The sequence below is a fragment of the Stegodyphus dumicola genome, chromosome X1 (genome assembly GCF_044657685.1).
Source record: "Stegodyphus dumicola isolate Sdum_Otavi_A_Nest chromosome X1, ASM4465768v1".
Classification (NCBI taxonomy): Eukaryota; Metazoa; Arthropoda; class Arachnida; order Araneae; family Eresidae; genus Stegodyphus; species Stegodyphus dumicola.
In genome coordinates this window covers 94,941,992-94,962,171 of record NC_140780.1, presented here as the reverse complement: position 1 = coordinate 94,962,171, position 20,180 = coordinate 94,941,992, and the positions used below count along the sequence as shown (strand labels likewise).

The 20,180-nt window shown below is 33.6% G+C and overlaps 1 protein-coding gene across 1 annotated transcript in view; it reads left to right on the top strand.

Moving 5' to 3' along the window:
* Positions 1-324: 324 nt before the first annotated feature.
* The window catches only part of LOC118186832 (TGF-beta receptor type-1-like), a 95,464-nt gene continuing 75,608 nt past the window's right edge, over positions 325-20,180 (top strand). Inside the window, exons 1-2 of the mRNA XM_085807509.1 lie at positions 325-578; positions 12,342-12,456. Coding sequence (XP_085663635.1) covers positions 512-578; positions 12,342-12,456 — 182 coding nt within the window. The 5' untranslated portion in view covers positions 325-511. The remainder of the gene's footprint in view (positions 579-12,341; positions 12,457-20,180) is intronic.

Here is a 20,180-nt window from a genome sequence, read left to right as displayed (position 1 = left end):
CTCGAAGTAAAGGATGATTTTGGTGTCTGTACGATAAGCTAATGACTTTTTCAAAAGCAATTTTTTTAAATCCTACATGGGTAGTACTAAGTAGAAATTACACTATATTTTGAAACTTTGTCCTTTTTTTATAATTCTTTCTTTAAAATTTATATACCTTTGTGAGTAGCATACCTTATCTTCAATTTCAATATCTTTCGGATAGTATAAATTTATTGAAGAGCCAACTGCTTACATTCAGTTATGACGTATTTTATTCAACCAATGATGCCACGTTTGACGATTGTAGCCCAACAGTCCCTGCAGAAATCTAAGTTCGCCTTAGTTCTGAAATCGCAGTAAACAGCCGTTGGGCCTCATAGGCGCACGAAGAGGTAGTATCTGTGATGACTTCGGGTCGCAATTTAAATTGGAAAGTTTTATGCAATGAATATTTATTTTCGACAAGTATAGTAACTATATGAGTCTACGATCTAACGTAGATTTATATATTTGCTTATAAATTATTATAATGATATTTTATGTTGTTTGTCCTATTATTTTTGTCTTGATCATCTGGAAAAATCACGGTAGTGAAGGTGAGCGATGTATTTTAATACTTTAGTGTTTAGTTTAAACTGTTGTGAGATTTTCCACTTTAATTTACGAATTGTTTATAAAAATCTAAGTATTAGAAATTACATGAGAAATAGCTCATTTCGCTTTCGAATGTCAAATATCTAGTAATGTTTCATGCCTTGACCTTATACAGTGCTTATTACATCAGAGAAAATTTTTTCAATATATAATATTTGACTTTGTAAATTAAAGCATACCTGTATTATTGGGTGTAAGATCTTGCCAGTAAATTTTGCTTGCATTTTCGTGTGTAAACAAAATGCGAAATGCTGGTCGGTTTCACATGTCCAGAATTCACGTACATTGCTTCCAACATTTGAATATTTTTGAATGCGAGTGCTCATATTGACTGAAAAATGAATTAAAACTATTTTTTGAAGAAACTTTTGCAGTGTGTTATAAATGATTTGGTGTTGAAACATTAAATGTATACTTCTTTACCTTCATTCTTATTATGTATTTCTCTGTTCATAGTCTTTCTAATCGCATTTTTAGCCTTTATAGTCATGCATCTGATAATATTTAGCAGAGCAATAGCATTTAGTAGTACAGTTTTAAAATATTTAATTATAATATTATGGGCTGTTATTCACAAGCAGTCAATGTTGAACTAGACCTGTCTGCTTTTTAATGAGTAACATGTTTTGTATTTTTGATTTTAGTAACTAAACATGAAATGAATCTAGAGGAATATGTATATTTTTTTAGAATAATTATTTTAGCATTATTTCATTTACTCTTTTCATTCATTTATATTTTGTATACTAATTTTGTTTTAAACAAAAGTTTTATTTTGCATAAAATATAATTAATTCCAGTTAGCAGTAATTGCATTTCATGAACGAGTTATGGAATCAGTCTGTACTTTTATTCCAGTTAAGATCTGACATTCTGAAATCATGATAGGAATTCTTAGTAGGAGACTGTAACTCGTGAATGAAAATAATTTTTCGGATTAAAAAAATTGCTTAAATTTTTTTATATGCAGTCATATTTTGTTACAGTATTTTCAAATATTATTTCTGCTGGTGCATTTTTAATAATTTCTTGCAGAAACTATATTTTAAATTTAAAAAAAAATTAAACATGGTCAGTAGAAAAATATATAAAATTACATTTTATAAGGACTATTATTTATATGGGTAGGAATTTTTTATGTAGATGAAAGTTTATATTCAGAATACATTTAACAGCATTTAGTTATATAGCTAAAATATAAATGATAAGGCTATGTTTTAATGACATAATGGCAGTTAGTTACAGTAATTTATATGATCTCATGTATTTTCAGAGGTTTTTATGCTGCGTGGGTTGCAGATGATTTTTCTGTTTTGATATGTGTAATATATGATATCTTTTAAGAATTAAAGGAATGGTGTAGATGTTTATAAAAATTATCTTGAAATATTACAAATCATATGAATTAGATTTATTAAAAATTACATCACTTAAGAGACTAATGAAAGATAAAGATATAATTTGTTAAGAAGTATGCACATTGCTTTTATATTGTTTATTTGCTTAAGCAAGATGTTGTTCTAATATATAATATATTCTAATTGAATGTCAAAAAGCAGTACATCTGAGGAGTGGCAGTTTGCCAGGTGATGTGTCTGCAAAATGAAAGATTATATGTCTTGTGGAATGGTTATACTTGGCATACAGTGTGGGTTATGAAAGCCACAATCGCTTTATGTAATCTTACTTACCGCTAAGTTCTATGTTATCACTCAATTATCCATATATTCTGTCTAATTTTAGCATATTATAACATTCATAATTTATTTTCTTTAGGGTTGTTATTAAAATGCAGTAATGACATTAAACTTCAGAAAGGATTTAAATCAGAATCCTTTTCAGATTTATATAAACATTTTTTGGGGGAGGGAAGATTCCTCCTCAAGTAACCCCTTTTAGAGGGAATAATCTTTCTTAGTTATGTTCAAATAAGTGCCAACTTTTAGGCTATTGATTTTTCAGGGTTCTGGTTTATAGAATAAATATGTAAATTGATTCATTTGTGAGATATATCAAAATAGGTTATGTTTCAAATTGAGCAGAAAAGCTACCTTATAGTTTGGCGTGGATTTTGAATAAAATTATCAGTTTTGAAGGCAATGAGGACCTTGTGTGAATATATTGAAAATAGAGTTTTATTCAAAATGTACGTCAAACTAGTTTTTTAGGGGGGGGGGCTAATTTTAAATTTTATGTTGGCATATTTCTCTTCTATTTTGACATCATTTATAAACTAAAAGGTCTCAAAATATGTTTAAAAATAAATGATACTTCCATATTATCCTGTTGACTGTAAAAGTTGGCTATCCAAAGCTAAACTCCAGCCAAAGTTTTGCTGATTATTCTGCAGAATTCTAACCGACACTTTTATCTGCCTCTAACAATAAAACATTTGTCAGTTTCTCTCGCACAGTTCGTCTAATTCTATGAATTATTCAGAGAATTTGGTGCTGAAATTTTTGACTTGCTTAGTATTTATGCTTCATTAAAAGGCTTTTGTCGTTTTGTCCTATTTTGCTAGACCTTCCGATTTTACCTAAAGTCCTGTTTCGAAAGCCATGACTACAAATTTTCCACAGGTAGATGTTTCAGCATATTACTGTTTTGTCAGCCATATTTAGCTGTTCTTTCCCTTTGCAATAAGTGTTAATTTTCTCGCCTAGCTGTAAGTGAACCAGCGTGCACTCACAAGTGTGATTTTACAGACCTTCAATCCTTCATTTTAAATGCAAGGAAAAATTTCGTACTTGTGTATTAACGCAACCACCTTGATACAGTATGGCTGTTTTTACAGAAGAAAATGGTGATTTGATAAATCTTTGGATTCCAACTTACAATAGGTATGGTTACCTAAAGAACTGTTATGCACATGGTTTTAGTGCAACCACCTTGATTCAGTTTGGCAGTTTTTTCAGAAGAAAAAGGTTATTCAGTAAAGTTTCGGATTGCAGCATGCAATAGAAGTGATGACCTAAAGAACTGTTATGCGCATGGTTTGCCAGAGTTTGGCAATTTCTGCTAAGGTGGTTGTGATAATACATAAGCACTAAAAGTACAGCAGTGGCAGTTAATTTATGGCTTTGTTCATAAAAACAAAAAATAGCTTTGAAAAATCAAACAGGTCAACAAAAGCATAGTTGTTATGATTGTGTTGTGACATCATGCTTATTCATAATTGGCGCTAAATCTCACTGCTTGGATACAGTTCAGGGTCGATGGAATAATACATAAGTACCAAAAATTCTGTTAGTAGGAAATTAAAAGTTTTCCAGTATGTATGCAGACTTTGTTGTGAGAAGCATTGAGTATACTGATGCCTCTTCTTTTATCATTGTTGCTGAATATGTATTATTTACCTCTGCAAAATTGTCAGAAGTATGAAAAATTGAAAATTCACATAGCCTTGCTGATTTCCTGCAGAAATATTGAGATTCATCACCAGTCCAGCAGATTGCAATGAAGGAAACATGCTGCATTCTACATGTTTGTGGATTTCGAATGATTGAAGACAGCACTTGATGAAGACTCAAAACACAATTTATTTGTCAGTATTACACAGGAGAGTTCCAAAGACACGTTTACAGCTGTTGAAAAACAATGATAAACATGCTGAAACAATCAGCAACACAGCCCTCAGACCATCAGGTATAACGGTGAAGACAACTTCTCAGAAGCACTAAAGTTCAAACCACTAAAGTACAGCTTCTGACTCAGTCGATTGCTCTCAAGCTAATCTCTGAACTCAACATACTCTAGAAACTTCCTTACTGTGCATACAGGCAGAGTGTATATATATAATTTTTAACCTGCCTTCGAGAACGTTCTCGGGAAAACTGTTAAGAATTTATTCTAGAGTTTTCTCGCTGCAGATATTGCATATCGCCAATTTTGTTGCCAAATGGGGAATTTCTCACTAAATATGTCAAATCTACCCTTCCTTGTCACTTTCTGACAATTCTAAACCTGCTTTGTGGAGAAGATATTTTACCGCAGCTGGGCATTTTCTAGATGTTCCTCAAAACCATGTCCCACTATAATAATCTCATCTAGGTAGACCAGACAGGATTTGTAAGATAGGCCATGAAGCACTGTCTCCATCAGGCGTTCAAATGTTGCAGGGCATTACAGAGTCAAAATGGCATAACTTGAAACTGCCAGATTCCTTTGCCAGTTGTGAACATAGTTTTCTCTTTGTCATCGGGATGAATTTCCAGTTGCCAGTATCCACTCTTGAGGTCTAGAGTGGGAAGCCACTTGTGTCCTCGTAGAGTATCATCAATCCTAGGAAGAGGGTAACTGTCTTTCTTAGTGATGCTATTTAGTCTCCGGTGGTCAACACAAAATCTTGTCGAGCCATCTTTCTTCCAGACGAGAACTACAGGAGATGCCCATGGACTTATGGATGATTCGATGATGTCATTTTCTTGTATCTCATTCAGATTTCCAACCTATTCCTGTTTAGCAAATGGCAGGCGTCTAGGATGTTGCTTGATCGGAGAGTGATTCCCCCATATTAATTTGATATTGCGTTGGTTTTGTGCGGCCAATATCTTTAGATGTTCTAGAAAATAGATTTCCAAATTCTTTAATTGTTTTCTGTGCCACACATCTTTGTTCATTGGTTAATTTTGCACTCTGTTCTTCCATTAATTTCCCAGTTGTCTCAGTTGGAATTGCAGGTGGGGCTTTGTAAAAGCATGTAACTGGAGTGCATGTCGCTAGCACTTCTCCCTTCTGAATGGTTCTAGGTCTGTGGCTAATATTCACCACTCTCACAGGGGCGAAGTCTCTTGATAGGTCTACTAATGTCAAGGCCATTAATACATCTCTTGGGCTATTTTCAGGTTGTTCAGAGTTTTTCTGGTGAACTGAAGGAATGCTATTTTTCATTTCAAACACAGCTATATCTTCCTTTGCTGAGTGCATCTTTTGTTTAAAGTCTAGTATAAAGTTGTAATCCTGCAAAAAGACCAGTTCGAGTATTAATTTGTTCGCTGTGTTAGTGATAAAAGACAACTGCTGGTAGGTCTCGTTTCCAAAGGAAATGGTGATGATCATTTTACCTTCAATCAGAATCTTATCACCTGTCACTGTTTGCAATGTCACACAGGGTGCAGTCCAGCGCAGCATTTCTTTCAATTCCCAAGCTACATCTGTTCTAACAATGGTTACATTTGCTCCCGGGTCAAATGATCATTTTACAGGGATGCTTATTCACATAATCCTTTAACGGTCCATTATCTCCACTGCGTATTAAAGAGATCTGTTGAACTTTCATGGGAGCTCTCTTCCGGTTTTGGTTCATGTGACAGTTCCTGCAGAGATGTCCTTCCAGTCTGCAATTCCAGCACTTGATTGTTTTCTTTCTCCAGTTTTGCTTTTATGTGGCTTTCTTGGTGCCTCCCGAATCTCTCTCCAAGTCCATCAAAGCCTTCATTCTGTTCGCCATGGCTTTCTGCTGCAGGGGGGGGGTCACTGGCATTCACCCGCAAGTCCCACTTCTAATACCAGTCGTTCCATTCTACAGGTTTGTGTATTTGGAGTGATTTATGAAAAATTGAAACACAATTTATTCGTCAGTATTATACAGGAGAGTTCCAAAGATATGTTTATAGCCATCGAAAAATTGCGATAAACATGCTGAAACAATCGACAACAGAGCTTTTAGGCTATCAGGCTATAATGGTGAAGACAGCTTCATGGCAAAGTGTTGTGTAGCGAATTTAATTTAATTAAGTGATTAATAAAAATCAAAATTTTAAAGTTTTAATTATTCAAAATTTGAGCTACACAAGTTTGGTTATATTCTTTTTGGGCCTATTAATTCTAGTGTAATATATTTTGGCTTTCCGAGTTTACGCGAACTGCGTCTTTAATCTTGTACATGCAGACAATGGATAAGTATTTTTGTTTCTGCGTAATAAACTCAGTTTTTCATGTCAAAAATTAATTTGATTTCTTAGTATTTAATATCATTAGTTGCAGAAAAATTAGCTCTTTAATTTGGCATAACTTTCATTTTTCTAACTTTAATTGCATTTCAGTTATGAGCTTTAATTAGTAGATTTTCTTCGTTTCGCTTGTGATTTAGTTAAAGGGGGATGAAATGCCTTCTTTCCGGTTGAAAAGTCACTTTTTGCGAGTTTTCAGCGTTATTTCGTTGGGACCCTTGCAGGGTTGTTGAAATTCCTAATCTCCCCCGGTCGCAGGTGGCAGTTATTTGGCGAGGGTTTGGCGACTTGGATTTTCCGTTGAGGTTTCAAAATAGTGGTTTTGGCAAGTTTGATAACATGAGGGTATGCTGTGGTTGCAACTATTTCAACTTTCGGCGAAAAAATGGGTTGCGCCAACTTGGCAGTCCGGCGCTCTCCCTTTTAACGGGTTGTTTTAGGGGACGAGCACACTTTTGACACTTTTTGCACTTTACTTCTGTTGCCCTTTGAATTGGCCGGAGGCGACAGCTGACTCCGACGAAGAAAATGGAGCTTCTCCCCGATAGGCCTACGGGCCTCTTGGCTAAGCGCTGTGAGCGCGGGCCGTAGGTATGGGCATCTATGTCTTCAAAAAAAAAAAAAAAATCGAAATTCTTTCATCAGTTTTTGTTGCGGGTGTTTGTGTATCTCAAGGAAAATATACAGAAGTAAATTTCTAGAAAAATGATGCGCACCATTGATTTTTCGTTTCACACGAGACCAGAGCGTTAATTAAAAACCGTTGTTTTTGGAAACCTCATTTGCTCATCCTAAATTCTACTAGAACTTCAAGGCTACCGTAAGGAATCAAACTGTTCTACGAACATTTTTTTCCATTCAACAGGCCGCCAGCACTGTATTTCACTTATCTTGCCGTAATGGAACCTCAATTGTTCATCCTAAAATCTACTAGAACTTCTAGGCTACAGTAATTGAATCCAAACTGTTCGACGAACATTTTTTTTTTCATTCAACAGGCTGCCAGCATTCCTCATGAGCTTCGATGGATTTCTTTTGTTTGATGATCCTTAACAGATAAGTCCCTTTTTCTCTTTGGTTAATTCTTGGTTAGTTAAATATTATAGATTCCTGCAGTTAAAATGATTGAATTAACTTAATTTGTTAATTTGTTGAACCCTAAAATTTTTTTTGTAGTTGATAATTTTATCCTAACTCTATAGAAATCATTTTTCCTTGGTGTATCAATCAAGTAAAAGCTTTAAATGGAATAAAGATTTATAACCTTATTAAAATTATTGTAACTTAACTTAATGGTTAAGAAAATTAAGTTCTTCAGGAAATTATTTACCTTAATATTTTTTTTTTTTTTTTTTGAATTACTCATTGGTGAGGATGATTTGAAATAGTGCTTGTATTAGAGCTTTCTTGTTTCTCAGGACGAACTTGTTTGTAGAATAGTAAATGAGTCAATACTTATCTTATCCGGTTAAAACCATATTTAATTAATCTAAGAAAAAAAATTAAATAAATAAAATTGTTATGTGCAATAATAGTATTTAAATGATTATATTGAGTGCAATATTAAGCAATATTTTTGTTGTATTGATGAATTCTGTGTGAAGTAGAAAGTGTAGCTTGTTAAATTTTTTTTTTTTTATTTTTTCCCCGGGGAGGGTAGTGTTTCTTAAATTTATAGTTTATTTTGGTATGTTTTACCAGATTTGCAATATTAAATTTAATAGTAATTACAAGGATGTAAAATGTGTAAAACAATAGTTCAAATTTTGTTGAATATATTTTGATATTTTTTTTTGACTAATGGATATATATATATATTTATAATTGGCATTAATAGTTAAATAAATAAGTTTTTCTAGATCATTCAAAGGTTAAATTTTTGTGTGTGTGCTCATGATTTTCACCCTTCTCATTCTCAAGTTGATTTCAGGGTTAATCCGAAAACACAACGCAAATGTACAGGGCTTATTGATATTAATATATTTATGTTAAAAAATTTTAAGTGTTATGTCAACAGAGTAGGAAACCATATGATTTTTCTATAACAATTATATGGTACCATGTTTTTTTTTTTTTTTTTTTTTTTTTCTATAACATATTGGTGTATTGGTGCCATTTGATTTTTCACCATAACAAAAGCACTAAAGTAGAGCGTCCGACTCGGTCGATCACTACTGAGCTAATCTCTGAACTCAAGACTCTACTACTGAACTCAAGATACTCTAGATACTCCTCTACTCTGCATACAGGCAGGGTGTATATATAGCTTTTGACCTGCCTTCTAGAAGATTCTCGAGAAGACTGTTAAGAATTTGTTCTAGAATGTTCTCGCTCCTTCTGGGAAATATCACCAATTTTGCTGCCAAATGTGTAATTTCGCATGAAATCTGACAACTTTGCCTTTGTTTGCCACTATCTGATCCCGAAAATCACTTTTGGGGGGAAGCTATCTTACCGCAGCTGGGCATTTCAGAACAGTATTGTTCCCAACTAAACAAACTACTCCCAAGCATATACAAGTTTTTATTGGGAAATAAATATATTTGATATGTCACGAAAATAATTGGACACTAATGTTCTTTCTATACTAGGATAGTGAAAATAAGTAATTACGTTATAAATAAAGTTCTTTGCAGCGGACATTTAAATTTTTAGGTCCTTAAGACTTTGATACTTTTCCATCAAAGCCACTTTTTTGTTTTTACATGTTTCATTAGCACCGGGTTAAAATTGAAATAGCCATATGCATCCTTTGCTCATGCTGGAAAAGAAAAGGTGTCTGAACAAAAATGTGGTTTGTGTGATCAGACATTCTTTCATAACTGTTTTATGACTCAAGGTATCGGTAGCTGAAGGTCTATTGACAGTGCGAATCAAAGCTCGCTTCAAATGAATCACAATGCAGTAGTTAACTGAAATAATTATGTAAGGGGGCTATACCAATTTTTTGATATCTTCACATTAAAAACCATGGACACAACAAAAATGTGGAAATTGATGAAAACTTATTTATGAAAAGAAAAAAATAATACAGTCAAAAGTCTTTAATCCGGACTCGTCGGGACTTCAGCGATTCCGGATTATCAGTTTTTCCAGATTCTGGATCATCAGTTTAAATCTGGTAAGATGGCATGCAGAAATTATAAAATTAAAAATATGAAACCGTAATTTATGAAATAAAGAGCATTTGATCTAAAGGGTATCAAAATTTACAAAGAAAAGGCTTTATATTTATTTGTTTACTTTATTAAACATTTCTTTCAATGCGCGCATGTGTAAAGCATACATTACGCATAGTCGAAATTAGAAAATTGCAACCAGAAAACTATTTGATGTGTATTCGTGATATTTATAATGATGGTTAATTTGATTTAAATCATATCAAAGACAGAGTACATCAAGATGAAATACTACGTTTAGTAAGGAATTATAAGCCAAATAAAATAAAAACATCTGCAATGAAGATAAGGATAGTGCTGACAGATCAACTTCCAGTTTATTGAGCGCCGCGTCGTTCCCCCTCCCAGCAGAGCCGCGTGAAATCGATAAACATATTTCGGAATGATTAGAGAATCAAAGGGTATGCCTTTATCCATTTTTTTGCAGCAATTCCACTTTTTGTTTGATGGACATTGAAACATGCTTTCGCTTTGTCTCCTTTGGTAGCTCCAGAATCGGAAATTCTTTTTGACATAATCGAAAGTTCAAGCTTACTTTTACAAAATTTCTCTAACAGTCTGCAAAAAATAATAAGCTGGATCCAATTAGAAGATTAAGGAACAACAAAATCTGCAACATTAACTGAAATAGATAATTAGATAATTTTCGCTTAGCTTATACCATCCGTTATAAATTAAACGCGCATGCGTAAACTTAGGGTAGGGAAGACTTTAAGGTACCCCGGATATTATGGCGAAGTTGTTGTTTAATTTATCGCCAATTTGTTTTTGTTTATGGTAGCCTGAGTAGTTTAATGTTATGGAAACCCTATTGTGATGTAATCAGGTGCATGATTCTGGGAAATTTTGAATCATGGGATGTTTTGTAAGCGTTTTTGTGGTGTGTGTTAAAACCGTTTAGATGGATTTGAATGGGTTTGTAGGAAGAAAGGTTCAGATGGTCACTATGTGAAGTGTTCGATCAGAAGGAGTACCTGGTTGGAAAAAAGTCATTTGAGTATGATTGATATTTTGATTTTTACGTGGCTCTTGGTGTACGAAGCGAACTCGAAAATCATGGTAAGTGAATATTTGCTTTTGGTAGTGCTTAAATGTATAACATGTTTTTCCTTTTTTTATGTTATATTATTGTTTGGTTCAAAATGTATTTTATTGAGATTATGTATTTTTTTGTTTGCATGTATTGTAGAATTTGGTGTTCCTTTGACTTTTTAAGTGAAAATATATTGTTGGGTACATGGACAAAGTAAAGGGAGTGCGCAATGCAAGTTTGTGCAATTCTGGGATTTTTTTTAAGTGAAAAATAGGTCGGCATATACATGGATAAAGTTAAAAGAGTGTGCAATGCCATTTTTGTGCAATTCGGGGGATTTTTTTAAGTGAAAATAGGTCGACGTGTACATGGATAAAATCAAAGGAGTGCTCAATGCCATTTTTGTGCAATTCGGGGGGTTTGTTTTAAGTGAAAATAAGTCGATGTGCACATGGATACCGAGTTTGTGCAATTGTTTGTCTTGTTATTTTGGCTTTGTGTAGCGGTGAATTTTGGCACAAAAATCGCCGCTTCGCAAGCCAAAATAATGAGTCAAAGAATTGCACAAAATCCATGTACCGCTAAAAATTGCCAAGTTTCGCCAAGGGGTACCCTAAACTATGCTTTTACCGTAAACGTATTATGCGTATGTGTAAAGGTATTATGCACATGCGTTGACGCATGATCGGAAAGTTTGTAGTTTTGAGGTCCGGATTATAGATCATTCTGGATTAAAGACGTTTGACTGTATAGTCTTTGTTCTTTCTGCTACAATGGATTTAAATTAAAGAATGTTCCTTGTTGCTCTTTCCAGTCATTCTGTTTCATCTGGTACTAAAGCAGAGATGTGGGGAAAGAAATAAACCAAAATATGCCAATGTGTTGCTGAAAATCCATAGTACAGTTTTAATGGAAAAGTACCATGTCATCTTATATACATTTCATATAAATAGTAGGAATAATAAATATAAGTAAATTAAAATGTAGTATGTATGTTAAATGTAAGTAGTATATGTGTATTAGAGTGCAAAATAAATTTCAGAGAACTAATAGAGCACTAACTAAATAAAAACCCAAAGCTTATTTTTTTTAAATTTTCAAACATTTTTGGGAACAAGTGTTAGCTTTTAAAATATCGATTAATTTCTTTGATATGGATTCAAAGCAAGCTAACAAAGCTAATTTATTCTAGAAATTTTATTAGTACAGCAAAAGCCTTAAAATGAGAGAGGATAAAATTTCTTACATTGCATACAGTGGAAAATGATGCAGTCAGTATATGTATTTTTAAAAAAGTTGAACTTGTAACATTTAGGAAATTACTTCTTGTGCTAAAACAAAACTGGCAAAAATGATTGTGTACTTACAGTTTTTGTAGAAAGGCATAATATTATGTTTGATATGAGATTTCAAAACTCTGCTAATTAGTTTTCATTTACTCTTTGCTCAGAGATCAAGTATCCTTCATCTCTCACATATGTGGTTTTTAGTTTAGTTCTTACAATATTATATATAATTTGAAATACTTTCTTCTTTTCATAGCATTGAAGTGTCATTGTGACATATGTGGGAAGCCTAATTACACTTGTGAGACTGATGGATTGTGTTTCACATCAACATCCTTGGATGACAATGGAATTATTACGCATTCATATAGGTAAAAAAATAGTATATTAAAAATATTTTGTTCTTATATAAGTTTTTTATTTCCTTCATATTAATTAGATGATGGAGTACTGTAATTGCTCGTGGTACTCTTCTGTTACCAGGACCAGATTCAGAAATGTATGCATGTGTTCATGTGCACATATGTATGTGTACACACACACATATATGCACATACATACATATACACATGCGTACATATATACATTTCTGAATCTGGTGCTGATAAAAGAAGAGTACCTTCCTACCTTTGTTTTTACTAATTTTAATGACTGAAAATGAAGAAGGGAAAATTATGAGAATAGTTTAATTTCTGAAGGATGCGGTTATGGTAAGAATATAACAATTGAAAAGCAGTCATGGTTAAACTGTAGGTAGCTATTCCAATACCATTTCTTTAAAAGCAACCTACATTTCAATAAGAATACGTAGTACTATTAACATTACAGTATCTAATAAGATATCTTCATTTCTGTTTCCCTGTAACTTGAATTTTGTTTATTTCTATTGTTGTCTTTGCTATTCTAGGCCTCAAATAATCCATAAGTAATTAGACTAGGTGAATTTGTAGACTGAATATCAGTTTGTATTTGTCTTGCTGTGATTAGTTTGTTTTTGTATTAGGCTAGTCTGAAAGTTCAACTGTTAGAAGGAAAGGGTTTGTCGTGATCTTCCGTATAGTTTGCAAGGGTCTGTGTTTGTTTACATTGGATGAATCTATTTGACAATTTTATGGGAGCACATTTTCTGAACATATTAAGGAAGGGGAAAATTACATATCTATTTTTAAATTGTCTGAGCATGGCACTAAAAACAAAGGAGAGGAATACATGATGAAATGTGATATTTAGAAAATTAATATATGGCATAAATAGATTTGGTAATTCTTTGATGTGAAGCCGTCCCCCCCCCCCCCGCCCGAAACTGAATCGCCAATCGATCGAGATATCTCGCCGAAATCTTGCTGTTTGTTCTTATACCTCACCTTGTGGTTGTGTATCAGCACTGACTGCATGTTTTTATACTTTGCCACATAATCGTATATTAGCACTCTGTTGCATTTTCACTTTCACCACATGCTCTTATATTATTCATTTTTGTTGAGGTTTTCGAATTCTCATTCTTTATTTAAAAATATATTCATTGCTTTTTTTTTTTTTTTTTTTTGTGTGTGTGTGTGTATGAAGTTAATCAATTTACCAAGTAATTAGGTGGATGCCATATTATTTTTCAAAAAAGAGGTCTTTTGCATGACAAACAAGTATGCGAAAATGGCCACAACATGATACTTTATGTTAATGATGAAACCATTTTTGAGATACAGTGTTAAAAATTGCAAAATGAAGGGGCTGCTGGGTGGAAATCAGTTCAACGTTTCCAGAGTATCATTTGTCACTGATATCAGATTTATATATTCTTGAGCAGAGGACTTGACATCCATGACATGGTGTAACAAACACTGTGAAACGATTAATATATGTGAAAATGTTGCAGTTGACTAGAACAATTACATAAGATCCATTGTTGCAGTTGACTAGAACAATTACATGTGATCCATTGTTGTAGTTGACTAGAACAATTACATGTGATTGATTGTTGCAGTTGACTAGAACAAGTACATTACAAAATAATAATAATAAGGGTAAGGATTCTTAAAAATATTCTTAGGAAACAATATGTGAATATTGTTATTATTATTACATACTGTGTTTATTTTTACATTCACGCTTCACAAGCTTGGTGAAATTATAGCTGAGATCTTGGTGCTAATCTATAATCCTTAAGTATGAGTGGGAGCCGTTATAACAAAGAAATACAATATATTCTACATGTCTAAAATGTGGGATAAAATTAAATAACTTTAATAAGTTTAACTCATAAGCTACATGGTTATTACACTGTACTACTGCAGTGAATTCCAAAATTCTATTTAAATGCTCAGAAATGCGGATTTCTCAAAAATCATTGAATAAATTGGGTGAATATTTTAAATCACAAGATAATGCACAAATATGAATTGAAAATTAAAAAATTACTGTGTATGACCTGAAACATAGAACTAAAGGAATATATGACAGCAAAATTTTACAAAAAATTAAATATCTCAGAAATAAATGCAAGCTTTTGATATTAATAAGACCTCTCCCAAACCGAACACACATATCACAACATGAATTCTTACTTTTCCATTCCTTCAACCAGTATTTTTTTAAGGCAATCTCTGGGAGAAGAATTTTGCTATGCATGCACAAGCTTTTCCAATATGAGATTTGAATCAGATTTGGCTGCCCAATTTTTTCAGTCATTGTTTTCTGTTTCAAAAAAGTTTGAACTTTCAAAAAGTAAGAAGAGGGATTTCATTAAAATGTCTGGAAACTGGGAAGGCTTGTGCTAACCCTCTGAATGACAAGGTCATATATATGTGTGCCCATTAAATTCCAGTACCACCTGTTTAACTGCTGAACGGCTGCATCTATAGTCATAAAAGTTGTGTCCAGGTATAGTAAAGTGGCTACGCGCTACTAGATGAGATAGCTTTCAGCGTCACCTGGTGGAAAACAGTGGAGTTAGCATTTCTATCTTGAAATCGATACAAGATAAGTAGAAAAAGTGAATTACAAAGTTCTAGAGCATCATTGATTTAGTACGAAAAGAGACCCCAAAGACATGAATGTTTAGAGCAGAATGTTTTAAATGCGCATTTGTTTGTTTGCAATTTCTGAAACTGTTATTTCACAAAATGATCTTAGAATGAAAACAACGACTAGTTATCACAAGCTACCTCTATTTTCGATGTTTTAAACTTCTTTCCATCAGCTGAAATGCACATGTGGACCCTTGTTAGAACTTCATGTTGAACGTTTTAGTATAACGAGTGACACGTTTGCACAAGCATCTGTAATACGTCGTTGAAGGTCAAGCAGTGTTTGTGGAGGGGGTCGCATACACCTGCTGTTTGAGGTATCCGTACAGGAAAAGTTCGTTGGATTCAGGTCAGGTGAATGTGGAGGCTACTCTTTCAAACCACTGTACCTGATTATTCTTTCTTCGAATTCCTCCACCGGGTACTACTTTGCTTGTGACATCGTGTTGGAACCATCCATTCGGGAGTTGAAGAAATGGCGTGTTAAAAAAAAATTTCTGGTATTATGTCTTCCAGAAGTTATTGTGTGGCCATTAATGTACGTTGGTAAAATATTGAGCCGATTAGTCTGTTGTTATAAATTTCGCACCAAACATTAATCAAAAACCCTATTTGATGTTGCATTTGAAGATTTTGGTGTTCGTTGAAGAATCTTGAGAATTATGCGTAGTGGTGGGTGTGAACCAAGGTTCCCTGCTACAGAAGTATCAAACTGCACCAAGTTGAAATATTAAACATAAAATTTAATCAGTGTCTTCTATCCTTAAGATTTAACAACATAGATGAACATACATGTCGGACTGCAACACATTAATGAACTGATACAATAGATAACGAGGTACTAGAATGGTACAATGTGACTTGATCCTGTTTAACAGTCCTTTTCATATGGGCAGGTATTTGGCGATGTAGGTAGATAATCGAGAATGTTTGAGTAGATTCTTGTTTCCACTGAACTGTTCCTTAGTAGGGCTCCTTGCATCGTGTTTCTGCACCATGCTTGAGAGAATCGCAGCAGCTGGCCACATCAGCAAACATCATCAAATAGGCATAGCAGGGAGAAAAAAGTGCATCACTTCTTTTGAAGCTTCAGTTAACGCTGTGTATTCTGCTTCAGTGCTTGATAGCACTACAATTCTTTGCTTGTGCGATTCCCAAAAAATCGGGCTTCCTGCCAATATGAAACTAGAACCACTAAATGATTTCCTGTCGAGAGAATTTTCATCCCAGTCTGCGTGTACATAACATTTAAGATTTTCATTTGTTTTACGATAAATTATCTTCACATTTATCGTAGATTTAAGGTATTGTAGTACGTGTTTTGCTTGAATCTAGTGAAAATATTCCGGGTTACTGTTAAATTAACTAAGTCTACTAGCAGAATTTGCAGTGTCAGGTCGTGTAGATACAGCTAAGTAAATTAAGAATCCAATTAATGATTAATAATTAATTTTTTCTGCACTTTCATTTTCTTTGGCGACGTTTGAAAAATTGCATAGTTTAATGTTGGGATCTAATGATGTTGATATAGGATTACATTCTTGCATACCGTATTTAGCCAAGAGTTCTTTTATGTATTTCTAAGTGATACATTTTCATTATGCCCGATGTTAATTCCTAAACACTGTTTTATTTTACCCAAATCCCTCATTTGAAAACTTTTGCTGAGGGTTTTCTTAATGTGTATCATGGAAGATTCATTTTTAGTCAGAATTATCAAATCATCTACATAACTAGTAATTAATGATACAGTAATCTGTTCCTTTTTGAACATATATGCAGTTATCTGACGTTAACTTTTTGAATTTCAGTTTTCGCAAAGTATCATCTAATTTCAGATTCCACATTCATCCCGCTTGCTTAAGTCCATAGATTGACTTTTTCAGCTTGCAAACTTTGCCTTGGAAAGTTACGAAACCGTCTGGTTGAGACATGAAGATATCTTCATAAAATTTTCTCTTCAGATAAGCTGTTTGGACATCCATTTGATGTATTTTGAGTTCATATTCGTTAGCTAAAGCGAGCAATGTTTGTACAGAGTTGTGGTGGGGTGAAAAGGTTTCCGTATAATCAATTCCATTTGAGAGCATCCTTTGGCGCCGAGTCTGGCTTTTTACCAATCGACTGTGCCTTTCACTTTATTCGGAATACCCATTTGTAACCAATGGCTTTTCCATTTTCTGGCAACTCTGTTAACTCCCATGTACTATTCTTCATTAATGAATTGTAGTCTTATTCCATAGCTGCTTTCCATTTATCTGCATCTGGTCTGGATAAAGCTTCTTCTACAGTTTCTGGATCTGCAAAAACTTCCGAATTTACCAAATTAGCTTTAGAAACTTAGGTCTTTCCTGGTCCTCTTTCTGAACTATGATCTTCAATTGCATTTTCTGCAGCTTCTGCTTTCCCTTCACGTAGCGTTTCAGAATTTTCTTCTGCAGGAACAAATTCTATGAATTCTTGTTTGCCTTCAGTTGAAGTTTTCAAGTTTGTTTCGGATTCCGGCAGTTCCAAAAATCTGACATCACGACTTTATGTTACTTCAGAAGTTCCAGGTTTCCATAGACGATATGCTTTTGCTTTCTCAGAGTATCCAACAAAAATGTATTCTTCACTTCTTGGAAGAAGTTTGGTTTTCCTGTTTGAAGTTGTCAACGTAAAAGCTTTGCTTTCTATGATCCTGAAATGAGATACTGTAGCTTTCTTTTAGACCATATTTCTTCCGGCGTTTTTGACCTCTTTTTAGTCGGACATCTGTTTCGAATATAAGCGGCTGTATTCACCATTTCTGCCCACAATCCTTGAAGTAATTTTGCTTTGAACAGTAAACATCTGGCCATTTCAATGTGAGTTAAAATTTCTGTATTTTGTTATATAAATTATTAAAATAACCAACCTACAGGGTAACAACCGAGTGTCCAAAATATAACCCACAACTTTTCTGAAAGTAACATATTTCTGTTAAAAAAAAAAAAAAAACACAATAAATAAATTAAGTGAAATACTTATAAGAAAAGAAGCACGAAAGTTTACTTTTTTATGTTTGCTTATTTTATTTTTAGTTCAAAGGGGCAGTTTGCCCTGAAGGACTATTAATTTCGTTTTGGCATTTTGCGTTGAAAACTATAAACGGTGAATCACTTTTCAAGTTGTTGCCCCCAAATATTATCACCCTGTATTATAACAGAATTAAATAATTAAAAATCTGCATGTATGTATGTATGTTTCTTGCATTGTGATAAAACGACGGTTTCTAGAGCCATCTGGTGTATTTAATTAATTATGGCAAAGCACACTAGGGCTATCTGCCTAAGGAGAGGGATGCCTTCGTGGAGGATTTTATAAGGGAAACTGTCTCGTATACACGTTACACAGGGGGAAAACCACGAAAACGCCCATGCAGCCAGCCCGTTCGAAAAGACCTTCGTAGTCAGTAGGATTTCTAGAGCCATCAAAATTTGAATAATGTAATCTTCCATAGAATACAGGGTTCGTACGGTCCTTAAAAGTCCTTAAATTTTTCAAAAATGATTTTTGGTCCTTAAAAGTCCTTAATTTTGGTCAAAATGAATAAACGGTTCTTAATTTTGCTCATTTGACATTTCTTATCATTTCTAATGATTGCCATTATAAGTGTGAAATGCGATTTCTCATAAATATGGAATTAAAATTACACGGCTCTTAACCAATCTGTTCGCGAATTTGCGTTGCAAATGATAAAAAAAAACAATTAGCTACCCTAGGACGAAAGTATTGGGTGTCTGATTGGCTATTCACCCAATCTTTCGAAACAGGTGTTATCCATAAATTTATGCAGATTGTGATGAAAGCGTGAAGCCGGAAGTTCTTTAAGAGGCGAAAGTGATGATGAAGTTGCTCGAGGAAAAAAAAGGGGGGATTCTGAAAATATTTGCCAAAATTAGAACAATCCTAACCTGGAAGGCCACAACACCTCCGACGCCAATAGGAACGAGATGCATTTTCAATAAACTATGGCTTCATCAAGCTGACTGGATATTGATGGATGACAATCCTTATAAAGCTAAATGTAGTCTTTGTCTGAAACAAATTGAAATTTCTAGAATGGGACAATCAGCGCAGAAATTCACATGAAAGCTAAGTTTCGTTTTATCATTTCAATTTGTTTTTACACGGTTTTGCTTACCTTAATTTCTGTGTTTGTTTGAATTAAGCATAAATTAATTTTTGATCATCTACGGAGTTTATTCTCTTTTGCACATATATGTATGGGATATCGGGATTATGAGTTTATTTCTGCAGAGGGTCTGTTATCGATTTCGCGGGAAATCTATTGGCTCCATTTCGATTTTATGTCGCCAAGGGCAAATTCGGTAACTCTAGCCGAAAAAAAGTGAAGTTCGGAAATACATTTTGAAGCGTCAATAGACAATTAAGTATTTGATTTAATCCTATGCATCCTATGCACAAGGTATCCGTTGCATAAGAGATTTGGCTACTTTTGGCAACTTTATGATGAGCAGTAAACGGGACATATACGATGAGTAGTTAAACAGGTCATTTTAGTGTTGGCGATAATTTTCAAAATTGCACCAAGGCTCCACTGTATACTAGAATTTTATTAAGTATTTTTATAAAAGGAATACTGCTTTCAGAAGAATGTTATTGAATTTTAATATCGCATCAGTTATCCAAATAGTTGGTCGATATAAAATTTCATTGTGATAATGATTGAAATTATCTTTTGTTATTAAGCTAATTTCACCTATTTATAACTAGAAATTAAAATGAAAGCTAAATCCTGAATAAAAAGTCAGTGTTGAAATGATAAGGAAAAAATAAAAGAAACAGAAGATTAATAAATTAAAAGAAAATAACCAATAAGTGGAATGGCTGCTACACGGAGAAAACGTGTTCATGGTATTGCCAATATAGCATTCTTATGGCAATTTTAGCGATGTAACGGAATCTCTGCAGGAATGCTTGCCTAGAATATTTCGCGATGTCGCAATTTTTTATCGATATAGTACATTTTTTAAGTGTTAAGATATAATGCGTAAGAAAAATTCATACATTTTTGTTTAACAATAAAA